The sequence below is a fragment of the Brassica rapa genome, chromosome A02 (assembly GCF_000309985.2).
Source record: "Brassica rapa cultivar Chiifu-401-42 chromosome A02, CAAS_Brap_v3.01, whole genome shotgun sequence".
In the NCBI taxonomy this organism is placed as follows: domain Eukaryota; kingdom Viridiplantae; phylum Streptophyta; class Magnoliopsida; order Brassicales; family Brassicaceae; genus Brassica; species Brassica rapa.
In genome coordinates this window covers 15,404,113-15,424,624 of record NC_024796.2, presented here as the reverse complement: position 1 = coordinate 15,424,624, position 20,512 = coordinate 15,404,113, and the positions used below count along the sequence as shown (strand labels likewise).

The 20,512-nt window shown below is 39.0% G+C and overlaps 5 protein-coding genes and 1 pseudogene across 6 annotated transcripts; 4 read left to right on the top strand and 2 right to left on the bottom strand.

The window, feature by feature from the left end:
- The first annotated feature begins 3,884 nt into the window (after positions 1–3,884).
- Positions 3,885–5,938, top strand: LOC103853231 (probable 37S ribosomal protein S28, mitochondrial). Its single transcript, XM_009130154.3, has 5 exons — positions 3,885–4,881; positions 5,000–5,082; positions 5,161–5,272; positions 5,407–5,459; positions 5,556–5,938. The coding sequence occupies exons 1-5, from the start codon at positions 4,098–4,100 to the stop codon at positions 5,697–5,699; spliced, it is 1,176 nt and encodes a 391-aa protein (XP_009128402.2). The 5' UTR covers positions 3,885–4,097; the 3' UTR covers positions 5,700–5,938.
- Positions 5,939–6,435: 497 nt separating this feature from the next.
- On the top strand, positions 6,436–8,978 carry LOC103853230 (probable receptor-like protein kinase At1g80640). The gene is made up of 9 exons (XM_009130153.3): positions 6,436–6,929; positions 7,110–7,283; positions 7,381–7,625; positions 7,713–7,845; positions 7,931–7,994; positions 8,085–8,181; positions 8,262–8,340; positions 8,425–8,543; positions 8,617–8,978. Exons 1-9 carry the CDS (start codon positions 6,764–6,766, stop codon positions 8,830–8,832), a joined length of 1,293 nt encoding a protein of 430 aa, XP_009128401.1. The 5' UTR covers positions 6,436–6,763; the 3' UTR covers positions 8,833–8,978.
- Positions 8,979–9,030: 52 nt separating this feature from the next.
- Positions 9,031–10,367, top strand: LOC103853227 (ribonuclease 3-like protein 1). Of its 2 annotated transcripts, none has more exons than XM_009130152.3 (4): positions 9,031–9,256; positions 9,436–9,628; positions 9,779–9,893; positions 9,983–10,367. In XM_009130152.3, the coding sequence occupies exons 1-4, from the start codon at positions 9,149–9,151 to the stop codon at positions 10,173–10,175; spliced, it is 609 nt and encodes a 202-aa protein (XP_009128400.1). In that variant the 5' UTR covers positions 9,031–9,148; the 3' UTR covers positions 10,176–10,367. The 2 variants fall into 2 exon arrangements, with proteins under 2 accessions (XP_009128400.1, XP_018512117.1); XM_018656601.2 differs by having other exon boundaries at positions 9,764–9,893.
- On the bottom strand, positions 10,108–11,834 carry LOC103853228 (annotated as a pseudogene).
- A 231-nt stretch (positions 11,835–12,065) lies between these two features.
- Positions 12,066–14,993, bottom strand: LOC103853226 (protein RAE1). The gene is made up of 11 exons (XM_009130151.3): positions 14,739–14,993; positions 14,393–14,479; positions 14,234–14,311; positions 13,946–14,139; positions 13,708–13,849; positions 13,405–13,485; positions 13,035–13,163; positions 12,866–12,943; positions 12,695–12,766; positions 12,469–12,549; positions 12,066–12,367 (listed from the first exon to the last, which is right to left on the bottom strand). Exons 1-11 carry the CDS (start codon positions 14,787–14,789, stop codon positions 12,320–12,322), a joined length of 1,041 nt encoding a protein of 346 aa, XP_009128399.1. The 5' UTR covers positions 14,790–14,993; the 3' UTR covers positions 12,066–12,319.
- A 221-nt stretch (positions 14,994–15,214) lies between these two features.
- LOC103853457 (nuclear pore complex protein NUP96) lies at positions 15,215–20,496 on the top strand. Its single transcript, XM_009130362.3, is given in 6 exon segments — positions 15,215–16,308; positions 16,311–17,944; positions 18,045–18,168; positions 18,284–18,432; positions 18,644–18,741; positions 19,137–20,496. Coding segments are annotated over 6 exon segments (3,042 nt in total). The 5' UTR covers positions 15,215–15,479; the 3' UTR covers positions 19,345–20,496.
- The last annotated feature ends 16 nt before the right edge of the window (positions 20,497–20,512 follow it).

The window sequence follows — 20,512 nt, the reverse complement described above, 5'->3', positions numbered from 1 at the left end:
ACAATTTTTTATTTATCTTTTTTTTGGTTTTCCACAACTAGTGCTCTGAATCGATAATTTGATTATATGACTAGATGGATTTTTGGGCCAAACTTGACATGACCACAACAAGAATTCATGATAATGCAGCAAGATATTTTAACTACATGACCACATCAAAAGTCTATGACGTAGTCCACAACAACAACGTCCTAAACATCAATCTTGTTCCCACCCATTAAGAGTCTATGGATGATGCAGCTCGACACCTCCTATCCAGACTCCAAAACGTGGTTTATCTACTTTCACTTGGTCTTGTATTTCATATCTATGTCAACATATGTAATTATTATAGACCAAACTTGGGAAAAGTATGGATGTTAACGTTTTAGTGTTTGTGTCCAGCTTTGATGTCCATGTCCACATATAGTTTATAACTCTATTATCTAAGTGTCCATATCCACTTTTTTATAGATGATTGAAAATATAAGAATGTTATCAACGAAAACACATCCATGAAACTTCTTAAAAGATTTTTTATATTTTTGTATCTATCCATGTCCACATCTTTTTTTTCATGTATTTGTTCTTACTTGTCCATAATTTTTCGTCCATAGTTTTTATGTCCATACATTTTTTATATAATTGTTAATATATATAAAATATATATATGAATATGGATGTTAAAATATAGAGAAAAACAAATTACAATTTACTGTGATGATTATATTTTCTTTAAATATTTTAAACTTTGACAAAAAACAAAAAAATAAGAATTTTGCTGTAAAATAAAACAACAAAAAAACTGAGAAAAGAACAAATAAAAACAAATAAAATATTAATATCGGAAGGTAAGTCTTAATTAAAAAAAGAAACTAAATATTCTGTCTACTAACTAAACTGAATAAAACAAATATATTTTTTTTGTACTTTCCTTGGACAAAAGGGTATTAATGTCCAACATCTCTCTTGGATTCTTTGAAAGTGTGCCTCCAGCGAATTGTGTTCTAAAGTGTCCAAAAAGATAAAAAAAAGTATCCTAAAAAGTAATGCACTCGAAAAATAATTGCCATGCTTTGACATTATTTGTCACTCGCGTCAGTCTGTAAAATGCGTGTTCCAGTGGAGGAAATCTTTAAAGGCGGTAGCTTCTGCACCTCTATTTTTAGGCTTCTGACAGCTTCAGTTTGTCGGTTTGTCCATTGTGGTGGATTCTTCGTAAGCATTTTCTGTAGGGGTCTTGTCAGCTGCGAAAGTTACGGGATAAAGTCGCTAACATAATTGATGACACCGAGGAATTGTTGGACTTGTCGTTTTGTGAGATTTTCGTCGGGAAAATCTAAGAGCCTTGTAGCCAGATGGGCCTGAGGCGTAAAGTTGCCATCTGTAATTTGCATTCCAAGGAAGTCGATATTGGGCTGGGTTATGACCATTTTTCGGGCCGAAAGCATGATTCTATATTGAATGACAATGCTTTGAAATTGCTGAAGAAGCTGAATGTGCTCGGTTTCGGTAGACGAGAACAGCAATATGTCATCAATATAAATTAAGGCCGTATGAAGTAGAGGCTTGAATATACGAAGCATCGCTTGTTGGAATAATGATGGTGCGGTCTTGAGTCCAAAAGGTAAGACGTTCCACTGCAGATGACAATTAGGAAGACAGAACGTAGTTTTGTATCTTTCTTCAGGATGAACGCCAAGTTTCCAGAATCCTGACTTAAGATCAAATTTTGAGAAAATAGTTGCCCCTTGAAGATGTTGAAGAAGCGCCATTTTGTTTGGTAGCGGAAATTTGATATCTTGTAGATACTGATTCAGTGGTTTGTAGTCGATGACTAGTCTTAGCTTCCCTCTTGCTTGTTCTGCACGATTGTTAACGTAAAAGGCTTTGCATGCCCATGGCGAGTTGGTTGCAGAGACTACTCCTTGTTGTACTAGCTGGTCGCATTCTTCATTCGCTTGTTGTAGTAGGGTTGGTGGCATTCCCGCATGACTCGCTTTAGTCGGAGTTGTTTGTATGTTTTCTTTGAATGGCAAAGAAACAAAGAACTCCGAATTTAACCACAGCGGGTTATTGCACTTCTGTAGGAATTCTGTATGAGAGTCTGCACAAGAAATCTCCGTCAACTTCTCCTTGATCTTAGTAAATTCTTGAGAAATTAATCCTTCAACTGCGAAAAGTCGTGGAATTGACGTGAATGCTTTGAAGAGACTTCTCCATTTTAAACCGTGCGGTTCGATAGAGATATCAAATTTTTTCTTGAAGACATAATATGAATCTCATCCCAGTATTAGATCTTTCCCAGGTGCCGTAGAGCCAAGGACTTCCGTAGTAATATGACAACCGGAGAAAAGTTCGATTCTGATAGGTTTTGACTTGAGCTTTACTGTCAATGAACCTGAGTTAGCGACTCGAAATTCTTGCTGGTGAGGTAGCCACATCGACGGAGAAAGAATCTTGGGATTAATGATCGTTGTGTGGGCTCTGGTATCTATGAATGCAATGGCGCGAACCGGGTCTTCTTGACCAGATGGGTCTAAAATCATCACTGGTAGATGAGGAGTTTGTATGTCGTCATGTCGCGGCATTTTTGTAATTTTGAAGCAGCAATCATTTTCTTCTTCGGCAGATGAATCAGAAGAGTTGTCATAATCTGAGTAACCACAAATGGCATCGTTGTCGTTACTATCATAAGATAGAACTGATTCTAAATCGTGGCCTTCGAGATCAATATCTGGTGCTATTTCAGATATTGAATTGATTAAGTACTGCTTCTTTTTAGCTGACTTGTTCGGACAGTTTTTTGCAAAATGTCATTCATTTCGACATAGAAAGCATTTTGTTGATTTCCTTAAGCCTCGTTTCTTCCGAAAGAATCTCTTGCGTCTAAATCTGTCGGGGCACCTAGAGAATCGTTTTTTGAATCTTCAATGTTTTTTTTGTGGGTCGCACGAACAAAATTTTTTGGACTTAGAACACTTGATTGATAGATCCGGTCGGGAGCATATCTTCGACAGTTGCTTTGATCTATCCATAAACTCTGTCCAGAATTCTTTATTCATAAACTCTATCCATAAACTTATTTCAATGTATTATCGAGGACGAATATGACCGAGTAGTATTATTTTGAAATTTCTATTTTTCCAACGTATTTATGACTATTCAATTTCTTGGTCACGTCGACTACTTACTTATGGAATGGCCTTGAAGTATGGAGATGGATGACCGTCATAATCTATGCGCCCCTATATAAATAAGCGAACCTATAAACCAACAGCTAAACCAATATAAAAGTCGTCAAATAGAACTTTAAAAAAATTCTCGAGAGCGCTTTTTACCTTCGATTTTTGGAAGGTGTTTTGAATCTTTTGATATACTAAATTTAAAACTGGATAGTATTAAGTTGGAACAAGATGCAAGGAAAAACCATTTGAATGAGTTTTAGACACGTTTTGGTTGCAAGGTATACTAGTAGTACTCCCTCTGTGTGTTAACACCAAAGTGTAAACAACAAGTGTCATGACATCAATGAATTCGTTCAGTAAATACACATCCTTTGCTAAGCGTTGATCTTCATATGAGTCGACCACATACGTCTCTCCCTCTCTCTCTCTCTCTCTCGAAAATGTACCTTATCGTCAGGGAGCTAGCATTCAAAAGAGTAGCATCTTAAATCACATTTTGGGCCTGTATACTATCATCTACAATAGTTCATAATTCATAAGCGTAGGTTTTAAATTCATCTCCGACCTCATTTTATTGAAATCATTTTAATCATACTTTAGTTGAACCAAAAACAAATGTTGCATTTTGAAAAGAAGATGCTAGCGAATAAGAACCTTCCGAGTCTCTGACCTCACAAACGTAGGATTTTAGTTTCCTGAAGTCAGTAGTAAAAGTAATGATGATTGTTGTCTTCTCACTTTTACCGAAAGTTAAAAAACCGTTCCCCCACTAATCCGGTTTTCAAAATCGCATTTTCTAATTTCCGGTTTACAGATAACCGGTCTGACTCCATCACTTTCATTTCCACTTGAACACCTCCCTCTCTCCATCATCATTCATCACCAAAAAAAACCCTAAAGCACCTGGAGCCGCCGAGATCATCAGCTCCAATGGCGGCGCTTCACCTCGCCAGACGCAAACAAAGGCTACAATCTAACCCCTCTCTGTTTCATCTCTTCTCCACCTCATCTCCTCAAGACGGGAACGAATCCGGCGAACAGCCTCCTCAACAACCACCGTCGGATCTCAAAATCTCCTCCTACTTCAGTGGCATCAAGAGCAGCCTGAAACAACAATCTCAAGCTAGATTCGATGCCAAAGCTCAAACCTTTTCCGGCGGAGACTTTCAGGACATCAGGCGCAATCTCAACGAGTTCCGGCGAAGAGCAGCATCTCCTCCGGCGAGGGGTTTGCAGGATCTTTACAAGCAAACCGTGCTGTCTAAACCCAAACCCGAAAGCTCGTCTTTTGAGAACCTAAAGCAAAACTTAAGGCAGATGAGGCCACCACAAGAGACGAGGTGGTCTAATCTATCGAGCATTCAGGGGATCATGAAGGCGAAACGTAATGATAACAACGTCGGTTTGCCTGTTTCAGTGTTTGGGGAGGAGCTTGAAGAGAGGAAGAGGAAGGGAGATGAGACGGAGGAGATGAAGTCGGAGTTTATCAAGAGATACAACACTGAAGAGCTGGGGGAGATGCTGAGACGGTATAGACCAGAGGGGAAGAAAGAAGAAGGTTGGTTCTCGTTGCAGGAGCTGAACCAGAGGCTTGTTAAGCTGAGAGAGGTGGAAGAGGAAGCAGCTCAGGGGACGAGGAAGGGGCTTCCCTTCGATGATCTCAGGTTTGGTATTCAAGAAAAGAAAGCAGCCGAAGCCAGAAAATCACTAGCATGTACGTGTGTTCCTGACTTCCCCTGCCTCCTGCAGTGTTTAGATATTGATTGTTTCATTAGAATGTCAATTATTCTTGGTGTTGTGATTTAATTGGAAGGTTGATCTGCTGTTTGCAGTTCAGAACGTGGATCTTTTCAGCGTGTTTAGTGATACTCCTAAGTATTTGCTGGAGCCTCCCAAAGAGGAGCTAGTTCAAACTGTAAGTCTTTTCTTTTCTTTGTTAGTTTCTTGAATCTTTAAGCGTTTAGGCATTGATTATGTGTAAAATCAAAAGCAGTATTTCCACCCGGATAACATGTCATCTGCGGAGAAGATGAAAATCGAGCTTGCAAAGGTCAGGGAAGAGTTCAAGATGGCTGAATCCGATTGTGGTTCTGCACGTGTTCAAGGTAAATTTGAATCCTGCTAAAGGATCAATGTTTTGTCTTTAGCCATCAATACAAGGCTAATCTAATGGTGTAATCACAGATAATTTTATTTGTTACATAATTGGTTAGTGATCTCTATGGTCTTTCCTTTGTAGTGGCACAACTGACTACTAAGATCAAGCATCTATCTTCTGTTCTACATAAAAAGGTAGCTTTTATTCCTCTCTTTTTTATCTTCCTGAAGCTAGTAGAGGCGGTTTTCTATTATGTAACATAATTGTGTATCCTATGTAACCTAATCTAGGACAAGCATTCGAGAAAGGGGCTTATAGCAATGGTGCATAGAAGGAAGAAACTGTTGAAGTATATGAGACGAACGGACTGGGACTCTTACTGCCTTTCACTCTCAAAACTCGGTCTTCGTGACAACCCTGATTACAAGTTTTAAACAAATGAATCTTGATCTCTGTAACTCTCTTTTTGTTCTTTTCATTTTGGCAAAAGGGATAATGTGGGTCTTTCTGTTCCATCATTTTGGGGGAGAAGAGTTGTTGTGCTAGAGTTTATTACTGCAGGCTATATAGGCAAATAGACGAAAGTTGTGTGAGAAGTTTGATAATAAAGTTAAATTATAGTCCAATGTATATTATCTCAGAGATGAATTTATGAGTAGTTTTACTTCATCTTCTTGGTCTTGCTGGCATCTTGAAAGGCTTCTCTTTAAGATCCGTTGGGCCTGTTCAGGCTTACTATCTCGTTATAAGGCCCAATCAGTTCATTTTTGGAAAAAACGTTTTAATTTGAGCTGATTGTCAACTGTACAGCTGTGTGTAAGTGTATGTGACCACTTGTGTGGGCAATTAAAGTTGAAGAGGACAGACATAGAAAGTTCACATGAATAATGTTCAAGACTTTTGGACCTTTCTTCCAATATTTTTTTTAAAAAGGAAAAAATATATTCTTTGGATTCAGTTCCTTCAAGCATGACTTGTCCCTAAATCCGCATGAATTGAATTATGCACAGTGACCCAATCGAATCATTTGGAGTAATGTGCCTCAATGCAAACAAACCTATAGAGATTACTATATTCCTTTTTTTCTATCTCTATATAAGCAGAGCATTATCTTACCTTGGGATGTTAATTTTTGTTTGTAATCTACAGTAAAATACAAATTAATTGAGAGAATGGAGCATGATATTAATCTTCTCTATCAGTCCACAATTCCACGTCTTATCACCCCACGTCCGGTCTCTCTCTCTCTCATCAAGGCAGCACTCTCTTTTTTGGGTTTGGTTTCAACTTTTTACACCTTTTGATAACTGCCACATGAAAACCAAACCAATACACTGTCTTTCTCTCTCCGTTTCCCAACCCCAACTGTGTCCTGTCCTCCTCTCTTGTCTCCATCTTCAGACAAAGATTATCTCAAAGATTTCTTCCCATCTCCATTAAAAGAACTCAAAAGGAAGAAGCTTCATAATAGTTTCACTCTCTCTCTCTCTCTCTCTGCATGTTTGTGAAACACCAAACAAGAATGTGTGTCCTTCGTCATTTGCTGTTGCCTATTTGGGTTCTTCTGGGCTTCTCCTTCTTCTCCGTTGTTTTCGTTACTGCTACTCCCCAAGAAATCCCTATCTCTCAGGCTTCTCCTCGAACCGGAGGAGCTCAATCCCCAGGTAAAATTCTAAATCAAGCTACTGATTTTGAGTGATTGGGTCTTACTAGTTGAGTGCTAGAGGAGACCAAAAGGAATCGACTTTACATGAAATTGATACTATTTCTGGTATAACAAAAATGGAAACTTTCCACTGATAAAACAAAAAGTTGACCTTTTTCAATTATACACTTTCTCTCAGGACCTCCCATTGTCAAAGTGGTGATTCGCCAGGACCTGAACAAGAAGATTCTAATTGCTCTTATAGCCTCCTCAACACTCCTCTGTATCACAGTCATGATGATTCTCTACCTCTTGCTATGGAGGTACCGAAGTATGAATAACAACAGCTTCAACGGCATCAAGGGGAAGTCCGGTAATGTTAAAGCTTAACCCTTTTTACCCTTTACAAATGTAATCGTCTTGGTGTTGTTGCGCTTACTTTTTTTTGGTTCTTTGCTTATTATCTGAAGATTCTGTGAAGAGTAGTGGATCCGCGAAACCTGTTGTACACAAGGTTGATTCTGTGACGAAAGGAACTATCCCTGTCTATGAATACCAGCTGCTGGAGTCTGGTACAAACAAGTTTAGCGATGGTAATGTGTTGAGCCGAGGTGGTCGTGGATGTCTTTACAGCGCTTGTCTTGATGGGAAGTCTTCTGTCACTGTGAAGAAGCTTGATGTTGGTGGAGAGACAGACATTGAAAAACAGTTTGAGGTTTTGATCGGCTTCCTTCCACAGTATTTAACCATCTCATTTAATGAATCATAACTCTTTTGGTTTCTTTGTTGAACTATAATGCAGAATGAGGTAGACTGGTTGGCGAAGATCAAGCATCAGAACGTAATCTCCCTTTTGGGGTTTAGCGTCTATAGGCAAACGAGATGTATTGTGTATGAGATGATGCAGAATGGATCTTTGGAGAGTCGGCTGCATGGTAAGGGAGATGATCCTAGTTTATGAACTCTTTGTTCAATCTTTTAACATTTTTTCTTACTTTTTTTTTTTGGATATATTTGAAGGGCCTAGTCAAGGTTCAGGTTTAACTTGGCAGCTTAGAATGAAAATCGCGGTCGATATAGCAAGGTAAAGTCCATTCATCCATTAGCAGTTTCATTTAATCTCCAAGCACATTTGTATGCTTACAAAGTTTTTTCTCTTTTTTCTTTAATAAAGAGGGTTAGAGTATCTTCATGAGCATTGCCATCCTCCTGTAGTTCACAGAGATTTGAAATCGTCTAACATCCTTCTAGACTCTGATTTCAACGCAAAGGTAAAAAGATAAAAGCTTGATATGTATAATAATAATGTAACATTCTTCTTGTAATGATATATGTTTGCTTCTCTCTTCAGATATCAGATTTTGGGTATGCAACTGTGTTGATGACTCAGAACAAAAATCTGAACAGACCTTCTGAGTATCTTCTTGATGGTAATAACTAAACAACTAGTCTCTCACATTTTTCTTTATCTGTTGCTCAAAATTGTCTCTTTGTGTGTTTTCATCTTTTTAAAGGGAAAGTAACAGACAAGAATGATGTATACTCATTTGGGGTGATTCTCCTAGAACTTCTCCTGGGGAAGAGATCAGTAGTGGAGAAACCATCAACTGAACCAGAATCCGTTGTCACTTGGGTACGTACAAACTTTCAAGATAATGTGCTTTAAATCCTCTTTGGCTTTTTTAAGATATCTATTTGTTGAACAGGCTGTACCAAAGCTGAGTGACAGAGCTAATCTGCCAAACATATTGGATCCTGCAATCAAAGGAACCATGGATTTGAAGCATCTTTATCAGGTAGCAGCGGTGGCAGTGTTGTGTGTGCAGCCAGAGCCAAGTTACAGACCACTTATAACCGATGTGTTGCACTCACTCATCCCTCTTCTACCACTAGACCTCGGCGGATCATTGAGAATTTTATAAAAACACATTTTCATTTCCTTTATTGTAATCTTTTCATTTTGAATTGAATGTTGTTGGTGTTCTTGTGCAAAATTCCACTTTTTATCTGTTTTTTTTTTGGTAATCGTATCAAGTAGTTTGGTAAGTACAATTAATTAGGTTTTTGACTTTCTGACCAAACACAAAAAAAAATAGACAAAAGCTTTTGACTTTGGGGACCAAACATAAGAAGACAAAACTCTGAGAGAAAGAGAAAGAGTTGTAATTAATTAACCTTATCCGTTTGTTCGATTCCCTAAGCGAGAAACTTGACGAATTGAGTTATGAGAGAGAGAAGATGGAGGAGGATCAGAAAACCACATCAAGAAGAAGATCTATCATCATCAGTCTCAAAGACATTCCTCCTTTGGATCCTTCTTCTATCCCCCCAACACACTCCTCTCTGGTAAATATAAATATATACTTTCTTCATTCAATTTTACTTCCAAATTCGATTGTTCTGTAACGTTCCTCGTTGATTTGGCTATTCTTTTTTTAATACCAAAGACGTTTTCTTTGAAAAAAAAACATAAATCTCTGTCGGAATCAGTGATACATCTTAGTTTCTTTCAATTGTTTTGTCAGAAGCCAAGAACAATGATGGTGCCAGGTACTGTGCCAAAGCAGAGATACCAAGAGATGAGGCTTGAAGAAGACAATGTCAAGTCTTCCTTCTCTAACATTCAGATCGATCCTAATAGCACAAGAAGCGTTAGCACCACACAAGAGAATCACCCTGTTCTCAAACCTGTAGAAGATGCCAAATCAATATCTAAAGGTGTTACCTTTTCTTCATTCACCTCCCTTAGTCATCTTCTTGTTTTATCTTTTAGGTTCATCACATTAAAGTGACTGGTTTTAACTTTTAGGTTTTGTTTTTTTTTCTCATGCTGAGATTTGTTACTTTGTGTAAACGCTTGTGGTCCAGATGAATCTAAGAAAGGTTCAGCAAAATCATTGTTACACGAAATGTGTATTTCCAAGAGATGGAAACCTCCTGTTTATGATTGCTGCAATGTTGATGGACCTTGTCATATGAGATTGTAAGTCACACATAACTTACCTGCACCTTGCTCCTAGTCACAACCTTTTAATTTGCATGGAACTTGGTTTATATTGTTTTTGGGTCAAGGTTTACATACAAAGTTGTGGTTGAGATTAGAGATTCTTCAGGAACAACTGTTTTGGAATGTTTTGGTGATCCCAAACACAAGAAGAAAGCTGCTGCTGAGCATGCAGCTGAAGGAGCTCTCTGGTATCTTGACCATGCAAAGCCAAACCAGACAAAAGCTGCATCAGTAACTCATCATCATCTACTCAGATGAAGTAACCTGAGAGTTTAGTAGACTAGTCATTATACATTTCTAACAAGGGAGGGATCCCTAAAAGATATTGCTATCTGTTAATTTGTTTTGGTTGTTGATCTGTATCAGAATTTGTTTTGGTCCTCATATCTCAATCCTTGTGCTATTTTATAAAATTTGTAATGTGAAATCTTATTAGTTTTGTAAAGGCAATAAAACAAGAATATCTCAAAACAAATAAAGCAGCCAACAGCCACTGCTAGTCAGAGAAACATTATTTTTGTTCTTTTTTGCAGTATTTTTCTAATGATGAAGGTGGTGGTTTATTATTCAAATACTCTTGTGGATTTGGTTCTAAACTAAACTAAGAAACCACTTGTTTCTGAAAATCACAGGGTGTAGTGTTGCTGGATAGCCTCTATGTCAACTCCCTTCTGCTTCACTGCTGACTTCAATGGATGACGCTCTCTTATCCTGAAAAATTACAATAGTAATAATGCCAAGGTCATATTCTTAGGAACAGAAATGTTATGGATTAATCAGTTGCTTAGAGCCTTGCCCTGCAACTTCAGCTCGTCTCTTGGCTTGATCTGCTATCTCTGAAAGTTCTCTATAAGTGCTCTTGTCGTTGAACATCTCTGAGGGTTGAGCAGGTTGCAATCCATGAAGGGTACGTTGAGCTTGTACCAACTGTTCTTCTCTCTCTCCCTTTCCATAGTCTTTCTTTGAAGTGAAAGCGGTCTAAAACAAAAGGAACAAAGTTAGAAACAGTACTACTGCAGAAGGACTAGTGTTCTTGTTAACCTCACCTTGTTCTCAATGACATTATCCCAAGCTCTACCACTTAGTGCATATCTGATGATGAACTTAAGTTTATGCATTTATTACCTGTTCTGAAGCGCCTTTGCTGACACGGTGCCAGTTTCCATTAGCATCAGTGTAAGTGGTAGCAGTACGCTTATATCTACAGGGTTAAAAGGAAAGAAATGGACTTCAGTGATACCTTCTCTTGCTTCACTGGGAGCTCCATGCATTCCTACAATACAAGCATACTGATTCTCAACTCTAGAGGCTCTTGATGCATTCACAAGAACTGTTTCTTGTCCAAATCTTTGACAAAAACCTCAACCATACTCTTGCCAACAGTAAGCTTGTTGAGTATAAGAGTTCCAATCTTGTCACTACTCAAAACATCCATCCCATCCATTTCTTCAATTGATGTCATCCTCTTTGTGATAGCTCCTTGTTGAGAGAGATGGTGAGATCCAATAGCCATTGTGACAGAGAGAACAGTTGGCATTGCAATAGAGATACCTCCAATGAGAAGCACAAGAAGATAGTCTATACCATTTTTATAAGCACGGTGTTGAATAGGATACATCACAACGATCCCAATGATCATACCTATGGCGATGGAGCAGTTGCAGAAGTTTCCTATAGCAGTCAGCACTTGTTGGAAATGGCATTCTTGGTTTGTGCTGTCTACTAAATGATCAGCTTTGCCAGAGAGTGTGAACACCAGTGGCGATCACAACACTACAACAGCTTCTAACTCTCCTTGTTTGCAGGTGGAGCCTGAAGTTTGCAAGCGTTTTATATCAGAGAGAGTGTGAAGATGATTAGCAGTTGTAGTAGTGAAGGAGCGGGAGTTTTTGCAATGGGACAAAGTCCAGGTCCTTCGCTTTACTCCCGCTTCCACTAATCAACTCCCATTTGTTTTTGTTTTTCTTTTCTCTCTCTCTCTGTATTCTTTTGCTATATTAACCATAGCCATAACCATATTTCGATACTTTATTCTTGCTCTCTCCGTTCAAGGATTATAGTTTTTTTTTTTTCACAAAAGAAAAAACATGTGTATATTCTATGCAATATGCGTATGATGTTGTCCATTTAATCATAATACTACTCAAATTTATCAACTGTATAATAATTAATATAATAAGAGTTCTAGAAGCGTTTCATTATGTTTCGGAGGGTGGTAGTAGTACTTAGACAAACACAATTCCAAACCGAGCCAAAAGGAGAAACATCCAAGACAGACAGATAATTTACTTGATGGGAAAGAAAGAGACTCTACATTAAAACGATATCAAGACAGCTAAAAGCATCATCCACCACTATAAGGGAGGAAGATATCCTCTCTCACTGAAAGCAATTAGCTAATCTCATTTCCTGCCGGTCGTTACTCTTGGCTTTGCCTTGACCTCACTTTCCTGCAAGTTCATTCATACAAAATTAGTACACACTAACTACTAATAGTTAATGTTTGGAATGAGGCAGATTTTATGAGTTGAGAGTTGCACACTAAACACACCTGTGGCAGGTGCAAGAAGATGCTGCTTTTCGCAGTTGCTGGGTTGTGATTCTCTGCACCTTTGCTCCAGTCATAGCACGACTACAATACAGAAATGTTCAAAAGAACATTACTTTCTACTCTTATATTCTCCAAAGTCATTTCTATATTATGATAAAAATACACTTTTGATTTTCCAGATTTAACATCAATATAATAAAGTGAAAACAAAGAAGATGTAGCATACCGCATATGCATATATCGACCCGTCGTGGTTAAACGAACTGCAAGGAATTGGCTGACTGCACCTTGACATGGCCTGACATTCATCAGTGAACAATGCACTCAACAGTTAGATATTATGTTATATAGAAGACACAATAGTTAAATGAAAAGCACATAAGCAACATGATATTACCTTGAGTCTTTGTTTACTATCCTTGTCCCAGAAATTGAAAGCCCCATCTGAGCCAGCAGTGGCAAAAGTTCCTTGTACCTTCATATTACACAACTCAAACAATTAACATCTGTACAATATACTTTCATGGTGCTGAAGCTTTAAGACTACTGAGTCATAGAGAGCTTACCGGGTGGAAGTTCAGAGCGTTGACAGAATAGATCTCATTCCCATCTCTGTGGCATTTGAATGTGAAGTTCTTGTTCTGTTGAGAATCATCCAAATGATGGACACCAACTCGTCCTTCAATTGAACCAACCTATATAGAGAGAGCATCGGATCTGGTTATATACTTGACAGTTTCTGTGATCTAGATAAGATGTGACTCATGAAACAACTTCCAACACTACTATACTTAATTTGTTACTAGAATAACCAACAGAAACTTCTCAAGCTTGAAAAGGATAACGTTTAGTATAATTACAAGCACGTGAGATCAATGTCCTGTGCCATCGAATTAACCAAACCACAATCGAAAAGGATAATATAAGAAGACATACCAAAAATCCTTGCTGATCAGGGAAGGCAGTAACACACCTCGTCTGGTACTTCAGTGGTGACACGATTCTCTTGAACTCAGTCTGCAGTTTACCAAATTAATCAAAAGTTCAATACACAAGTGGAATAGTAAATCAGATGGTCGAAACGCTTTCATGAGCCACCAGAGTAGTTATTCGTAGGATAGACTATACATGCATATTCAATTGATCCATCTGTTGCTAAATTGATCATCTATTTGATGATCAGCAGTCTTAGTTAGCACCCAGAGATCACGCACAAAAGTCGTAAAACAGAAAACAAACCTGAGGATTTTGCAAGTTGAAGACAATAAGATTCCTATCTGCAGTTCCGACAACCATCAGAGGGTGTTTCACAGACAAAGCATAGCATTTATCTGGAAGCTGTTGGGTATGCACAGGAGTTTGCTGCCTTGTGTCCCAATATCTGGAAAGGAAACCAACATACATTCGTTTTATTATCAGTCAGGCAATTCTATCATTTGTTTGATTTCGTAATAGACATTAACAAATCAATCTTTACCTCAATGTTTTATCCCAGCTTCCAGTAACAAGGAGATTCATTCCAGGGATCCAGGCCATGTCAACAATAGGAGCATCGTGCATAGCAACAGTAACAGGTTGACCGCCGGACAACAAGGGCCACATTTTGGCTTGCTTATCACAACCTCCACTAAAGACAGTGGTTCCATCATCTTTCCAAGCAGAGCACAAGACCTTAAACACAAGAAAAGATATACACAATCATGAGATTATAAGTAAAAGGGAAAGCAAGATAAAGAAAGATAGATAGGAAGCAACAAGAAATTACCGGCTGATCATGAGATATAGATGCTTTAGGAGCACTTGCTAGAGAGGCTCCACTACGGGATATTTCCCAACACCGCACCTATAACGAGAGACGAAGCAAATTCAAACACTAGGATACGAATAGAGGAGAAACAAAAGAAAGGAGGGGAAAGAATAAAACCTGATTGTCCCAAGAGGTGGCGACAAGAATATCGGCTCTTGGGCTAAAACTTAAGCTGGAGATAGAATCTGCGGGTGATGGAGTAACCTGCACGAAAAAAAGAAACCATTATGTGAAATTTGTAGTACAAGTATAAAAAGATTGGAACTTTAATAGAAACAAAAGTCTCAAGAACACGAGTTACAGCTACAAAGCAAGACAGTTAAAAAAGGGTTTTCGCAGCAATAAAGAAAGGAGCAAACTTTGTGAGAATCCAATTTGGTCATTAGTTTACACACTCCCCTAAGCCAAGAGAAAGCTCTTCGATCTCTCAGTCTAAATCAAACAACGGCCACAGAAGAATTACCTCAAAGGATTTGTTAGGATTAGTATTCGCCGTCGCACCAAAGGTAGCCATTTTACCTAGAGAGAGAGAGAGAGAGAGAACGTTCGTGGGAGATTAGACGTTTCCGGAAAGCAGAAGACGAAGTGAGTCGGAAAAAGAAAGCGAGACAAAGAAGAGTTTATATATAGAAAGATCCTCCGCCCTGCGTCTAATTGACGTCCGGCGAAGCGTTGTTCGGACGCTGATGAACTCATAAATAAAAATAAAAGGAAAATGTAAATGGGCCTTATAATTGGGCTTTGGCCCAATATTTATTTAGTGCTCTACGGGTCGGGTAGGAAAACGGATCCACGGATCCTAACCAAAGCAGGCAGATCTGACAAAATTTGAGAGCTCTGCCTCCCTCCCTCCCTCTCTACAGCGTCTTAGATAGAAGAAGAAGGGTTTTAGACTGTCGCCGCCGTCCTTCAGCGCCACCGTCCGTGAGCGGTGGACTCTCTCTCTCTCTCTCTCTCTCTCTATACCTTGGTGGTCAATCACGGCGTCTCTTTCTAAGCTCCAGGTAACTCTTTGGACTATTGATTGTAGCGATTCATTGTTTCTTTCACTGTATCGACTTGGTCAGTTGATTCATTAAGTTTCAAAGGAGTGTCCTTTGCATTGCTTAGGGTTGATTGAGCTTCCTTTTTTATCTGAACTTATCAAGTTTAAGCTTGTCGTCTCTTAAGTTCCCTATACTCTTTGTTGACAGAGATTTCAACGATGGCTACAAGTTTGGACTCACGAAAGATCCTTTTTGATGGAAATGATATCAGAGATTCATTGCCTTCCTTGAACTCACCCGGCTACTTCTTGAAGCCTTCCATGAACGAGCTGGTCCAGCGAGAAATTGAAAGCCCTGGTTTTTGCAGCCGGGTTCCTGATTTCACCATTGGGAGGATTGGTTACGGTTTTATCAAGTTTCTTGGAAGTACAGATGTTAGAAACTTAGACCTGGATCAGATTGTTAAGTTTCAGAGGCACGAGGTGGTTGTTTATGATGATGAGAGCTCCAAGCCTGCTTTTGGCGAGGGGCTTAACAAGCCTGCTGAGGTCACTCTGATCGTTAACATAGCTCGTGGGGAAGAGCGGGCTGGCTATGTTTCTTATAAATTAAAACAGATTACTGAAAGACAAGGGGCAACTTTCATCTCGTTTGTTCGTGAGATGGGTTTCTGGAAGTTTTTGGTTCCTCATTTCAGCAGATTTGGGTTGAGTGATGATGAGGCAGAAGATATTACTATGGATGATGCCCCACGTTTGGAGAATCATGTGGCACTGAATGGTGACATGGTGGTAGCTGACGTTGATAAAATGGAAACTTCTGAGTCTGAGCTTTCTCATTCTCTTCCAGCCCATCTAGGACTTGATCCTGGAAAGATGAAAGAAATGAGAATGCTGATGTTTCCTAATGAAGTTCTTGACGAAAGTGAGGAGTTTGGAGAGCAAACTTCTTTCCCCATGACATCATTGACTAAACGAAGGGCAAGAACTTCACAGAAACATTCTCAAAGAGATACTCATCAAGATACTCTACCGGTTGTGCGGAAAACGCACTTGCTTTGCTGGAGTATAACCCTGGGAATGATAAAAGCTCCCCAGGCAGTATCCTGATGGTCCAACAAAATAAGAACCTGGCAGTCAGAAAGTCGAAGATGGGAGGTTTCGAGCTGGACATCAGCCATGAGACGCCATTAACTGATAACTATTCCCGCAATGTTGTAGATGCAGCATTATTCATGGGAAGGTCGTTCCGAGCAGGTTGGGGACCAAATGGCGTGCTTCTTCACACTGGTAATCCAATAGGCAGTTCTAGTTCCCAGAGAGTATTGTCTTCTGTGATCAGTGTAGATAAGATAGCAGTTGACAAGGTGGTTCGGGATAAAAAGGAAAAGGTTCAGAAAGAACTTATTGACTCTGCATTTGAGACTCCCTTAAGTCTCCACAAGGAATTGTATCATGAAGAAGAAAAAGAAGTCAGGTTTGGCTCTTTCAGTCTTAAACTTCAGAAAGTTGTCACTGATCGTGTGATTCTTTCAGATATCTGCCGAAACTATATTGATATAATCGAGAAACAGCTGGAGTTTCCTGGGTTGTCCAACTCTGCTAAGCTCTTTTTGACTCACCAGGTCATGGTGTGGGAACTCATAAAAGTTCTCTTTTCTGAGAGACAGAGTACTTATGCAGCTTCTGATAATGATGAAGACATGATGCAAGATGTCAAAGAAGAGTCTGCGGAAGTTAATGCAGAAGCTCTTCCACTTATCCGAAGAGCAGAATTCAGTTGCTGGCTCCAAGAATGTGTCAGTCACCGTGTACAAGAAGACGTGAGTGATCTAATTGGTTCTGGCTACCTTAAGCACTTGTTCTTTCTTCTAACGGGACGAGAGCTTGATTCTGCTGTGGAACTTGCCATATCTAAGGGAGATGTTAGACTTGCTTGTTTGTTGAGCCAGGTTGGTGGATCAACTGTAAACCGCGATGATATCATGCAGCAGCTTCACCTTTGGGGAAGGAATGGGCTGGATTTTAACTACATTGAAAAGGATAGAATTAAGCTTTACGAATTGCTTGCTGGTAACATCCACGATGCACTACAAGATTTTGCAATTGACTGGAAGAGATTCCTAGGGTTGTTGATGTGGCATCATCTGGCTCCAGACAGTTCCTTGCCTGTCATCTTCAGAAATTATCAACTCCTACTAGATCAGGGAAAGGCTCCGTGGCCAGTCCCAATATATATTGATGAAGGACCAGCAGATGGAATTGTAAGCAACACCAAGCATTCTGACATGTTGTATTATCTTATGCTTTTGCACAGCAGAGAAGAGGGAAAAATTGGTTTTCTGAAGACTATGTTCAGTGCCTTCTCTTCAACTGACGACCCACTTGACTATCATATGATCTGGCACCAGCGAGGAATCTTAGAAGCAGTTGGAGCTTTCACTTCAGATGACCTTCATGCTCTCGATATGGGATTTGTTGCACAGCTTCTCTCTCAGGGCCTTTGTCATTGGGCTATCTACGTTGTTCTTCACATGCCCTACCGCAAAGACCGTCCATATCTACACTTCACTGTCATTCGGGAAATCCTGTTTCAGTTCTGTGAAACTTGGAGTTCTGTGGAATCACAGCGGCAATTTATAAAGGACTTGGGTATCCCTTCTGTATGGATGCACGAAGCTCTGGTAAGGACAATAAACAAAAGCCTTGCTTTCTACTTTTGCTATAGGTACTCGTGGGCATAATAATATGCTGAGTGCTGGGTTGTTTTTTCCTTTGTTGCAGGCAGTTTATTACAATTACCATGGAGATTTCGTAAAGGCTCTCGACCACTTTATCGAATGCGCTAACTGGCAAAGAGCTCATTCCATTTTTATGACATCAGTTGCTCATTCATTGTTTTTGTCAGGTAAGCTTCTTCATTTCCTTATGGTGCAGACCCAATTGCTCAACTGGAACACGATTCCGGTGTAGTGTAGGAACGATCTGTTTGGATTGATCTGTTTTATCTTTAATAAATGCAGCTAACCACTCAGAAATATGGAGAATTGCTACTTCAATGGACGACCGCAAGTCTGAGATTGAAAACTGGGACCTGGGTGCTGGGATTTACATGTCATTTTATTTACTAAAGAGTTCACTGGAAGAAGATGCTGATACAATGCTAGAACTGGTACGTCTATGTCGTAATAATCTTTATATTTGAGATTCAACTCGTAGAGCTCTCAAATTGCTTAAACTTTAGTTAGGCAGCTGCTTAAATCTTGTACTGATACTCAACGAAATTGCTTTCAATTCCATATGCTCGTGGACATGATGATGATCGTTATCTTGATGTGTGAATTACATGCATGACATGAACAACACAACTTTTGCTTCGGCAGGATTCCCCTGAGAGCAGAAACGAGTCGTGCAGAAGTTTTGTCGGTCGTTTAAACGAGTCATTGGCTGTTTGGGGTGATAGATTACCGGTTGAAGCCAGGTACGTACTCCATATATCTCACACTTGCCCGTAGCTTAAGAACTAGTCACTACTTGCATGCACTTGTTTGGTCCTTGTTCATTCATATTTTCCACTGGATTGTATAAGATCCTACTAGGTAGACCTCGTCTTACATATTAATAACCTAGAAAGTAATACATAATGGAGCAGTTTTGGATGGATCCTTCTAAATTTGGTGGCATCCATAGTAATTGCTCCTAAACTAAGGCAGTTGGCTTCTGATGACTACATAGCTCAAGTTTGCTGTGTGGACAGATACGGGTCAAACATCTCACACACATTCTAAATTGATTCACAAAAAGCATTTTATTAAATTTGGTTACAACTTACAACACACTACACTTAACGTACAAACTCTCTTGGTATGGCTGCAGAGTCGCATACACAAAGATGGCAGAGGAAATCTGCGAGTTGCTTCTGTCAGGTCTGAGTGTGTATCCTGATAGAGACTCTCAGCTAAGCTGTTTTATGACAGCCTTCAAAGCTCCATTACCAGAAGATGTAAGATCATCTCATCTGCAAGATGCTGTCTCTCTCTTCTCTCTATATCTCTCAGAGACAGGCCACCAAACATCAGCTTAGTGACCCATTCATTGCTTATTACTCTTTGAGGAGGAGGGTCTTTGTGTTTACTACTGGTCAGTGGAAGAGATTCGGTTGGCTTTGTCATCTGTTTAGAAGCGTGAATGGTTTTGATTTGGTTATGTTGTTTTAGAAAATTCCCAAATCTTATAAATATTATTGTTCCACTATCAGGTAAAAAAATAGATGTAAAAGGGAAAGTCTTTTCTTAGAGAACTGGAAAAAATGTAGACTTCTCGATGTTTTTTTTTCACGTGAAAACTCCAATATCGTAAATTGCAATCCATAACAGAATCGAGAAAAGCTAAGATTAAAGATATTGGAGTTTCAGTGTAATCACTCCCACCAGCTCCGGCGCTTCTATTTCCAACATCACCTTATGTAATCTGTGTGTGACGCCATACAGTCAATTCCCGTTCGTGGTATATGAAAAAACTTAAAAAAATTAATTTGACTATCTAGGTTACTAAAGTTGATTTTTTTTTTTGTCATACATCTGTTTAAAACTTTAGAGTTAAGTGTGCTTGGGTTAAAGTAGTAAAATGATGAGTAATTCGGAAAGTAATTCGCGATACCATTCAAGTGAGACCAAAACACAAAAAGAATCGTATGATTGCAAAATCAGTAAACAAATTTTTCGGACTTTGCACCGTCAAATAGAATGGAGTCCACAGACCAAATGAACGGGGCATAAATGATCCATTAGCCATGGACAATCGGGCGTTACATTCTTACCACCAGACCAGAAACACCAATATTACATTTCAGAGTATCGGGTAGCCACTTCTTCTTCCCTTTGCACAAAACTGAAGTTGCTCTTATCCCATTCCTATCTGATTGATGCACCTCAACCTCAAACCACTGTCTAGCATCTTCGTGAATCTTAGCAGCAGTCACCTCTGCTTCGGTATTGTTTTTAAATGTAGAATTTTTCTTCGTTATAAAGTAGATTATAAAAAGTAGATTATAAAAGAAAATTATTTGAGATAACACAAATTTAGAGATATCTGATTAAAATACACTATTTAGAAAATTGGTAAACTGATATTAAAAAGAAAAAAGGTAAACTGACAAAGGAAAGGATTTTTATTAAAAAGAAAAAAGGTAACCTGACAAAGGAAAGGATTTTTATCAAAAAGAAAAAGGAAAATATTAGTTTTAAAAAAAA

Bases quoted from the DNA above. Each gene is read 5' to 3' on its own strand.
- LOC103853231 (XM_009130154.3), top strand. From the start codon at position 4,098: ATGGCGGCGCTTCACCTCGCCAGACGCAAACAAAGGCTACAATCTAAC. The intron at 5,083-5,160 runs GTAAGTCTTTTC...AATCAAAAGCAG, and splicing joins AAGAGGAGCTAGTTCAAACT to TATTTCCACCCGGATAACAT. The intron at 5,273-5,406 runs GTAAATTTGAAT...TTTCCTTTGTAG, and splicing joins TGGTTCTGCACGTGTTCAAG to TGGCACAACTGACTACTAAG.
- LOC103853226 (XM_009130151.3), bottom strand. From the start codon at position 14,789: ATGGCTACCTTTGGTGCGACGGCGAATACTAATCCTAACAAATCCTTT. The intron at 13,850-13,945 runs GTAAAGATTGAT...TTTCCTTTCCAG, and splicing joins AGCTGGGATAAAACATTGAG to ATATTGGGACACAAGGCAGC. The intron at 13,164-13,404 runs GTATGTCTTCTT...CTCTCTATATAG, and splicing joins CTGATCAGCAAGGATTTTTG to GTTGGTTCAATTGAAGGACG.
- LOC103853227 (XM_018656601.2), top strand. From the start codon at position 9,149: ATGGAGGAGGATCAGAAAACCACATCAAGAAGAAGATCTATCATCATC. The intron at 9,629-9,763 runs GTGTTACCTTTT...TACTTTGTGTAA, and splicing joins TGCCAAATCAATATCTAAAG to ACGCTTGTGGTCCAGATGAA. The intron at 9,894-9,982 runs GTAAGTCACACA...TTTTGGGTCAAG, and splicing joins GGACCTTGTCATATGAGATT to GTTTACATACAAAGTTGTGG.
- LOC103853230 (XM_009130153.3), top strand. From the start codon at position 6,764: ATGTTTGTGAAACACCAAACAAGAATGTGTGTCCTTCGTCATTTGCTG. The intron at 7,284-7,380 runs GTAATGTTAAAG...TATTATCTGAAG, and splicing joins CGGCATCAAGGGGAAGTCCG to ATTCTGTGAAGAGTAGTGGA. The intron at 8,341-8,424 runs GTAATAACTAAA...ATCTTTTTAAAG, and splicing joins TTCTGAGTATCTTCTTGATG to GGAAAGTAACAGACAAGAAT.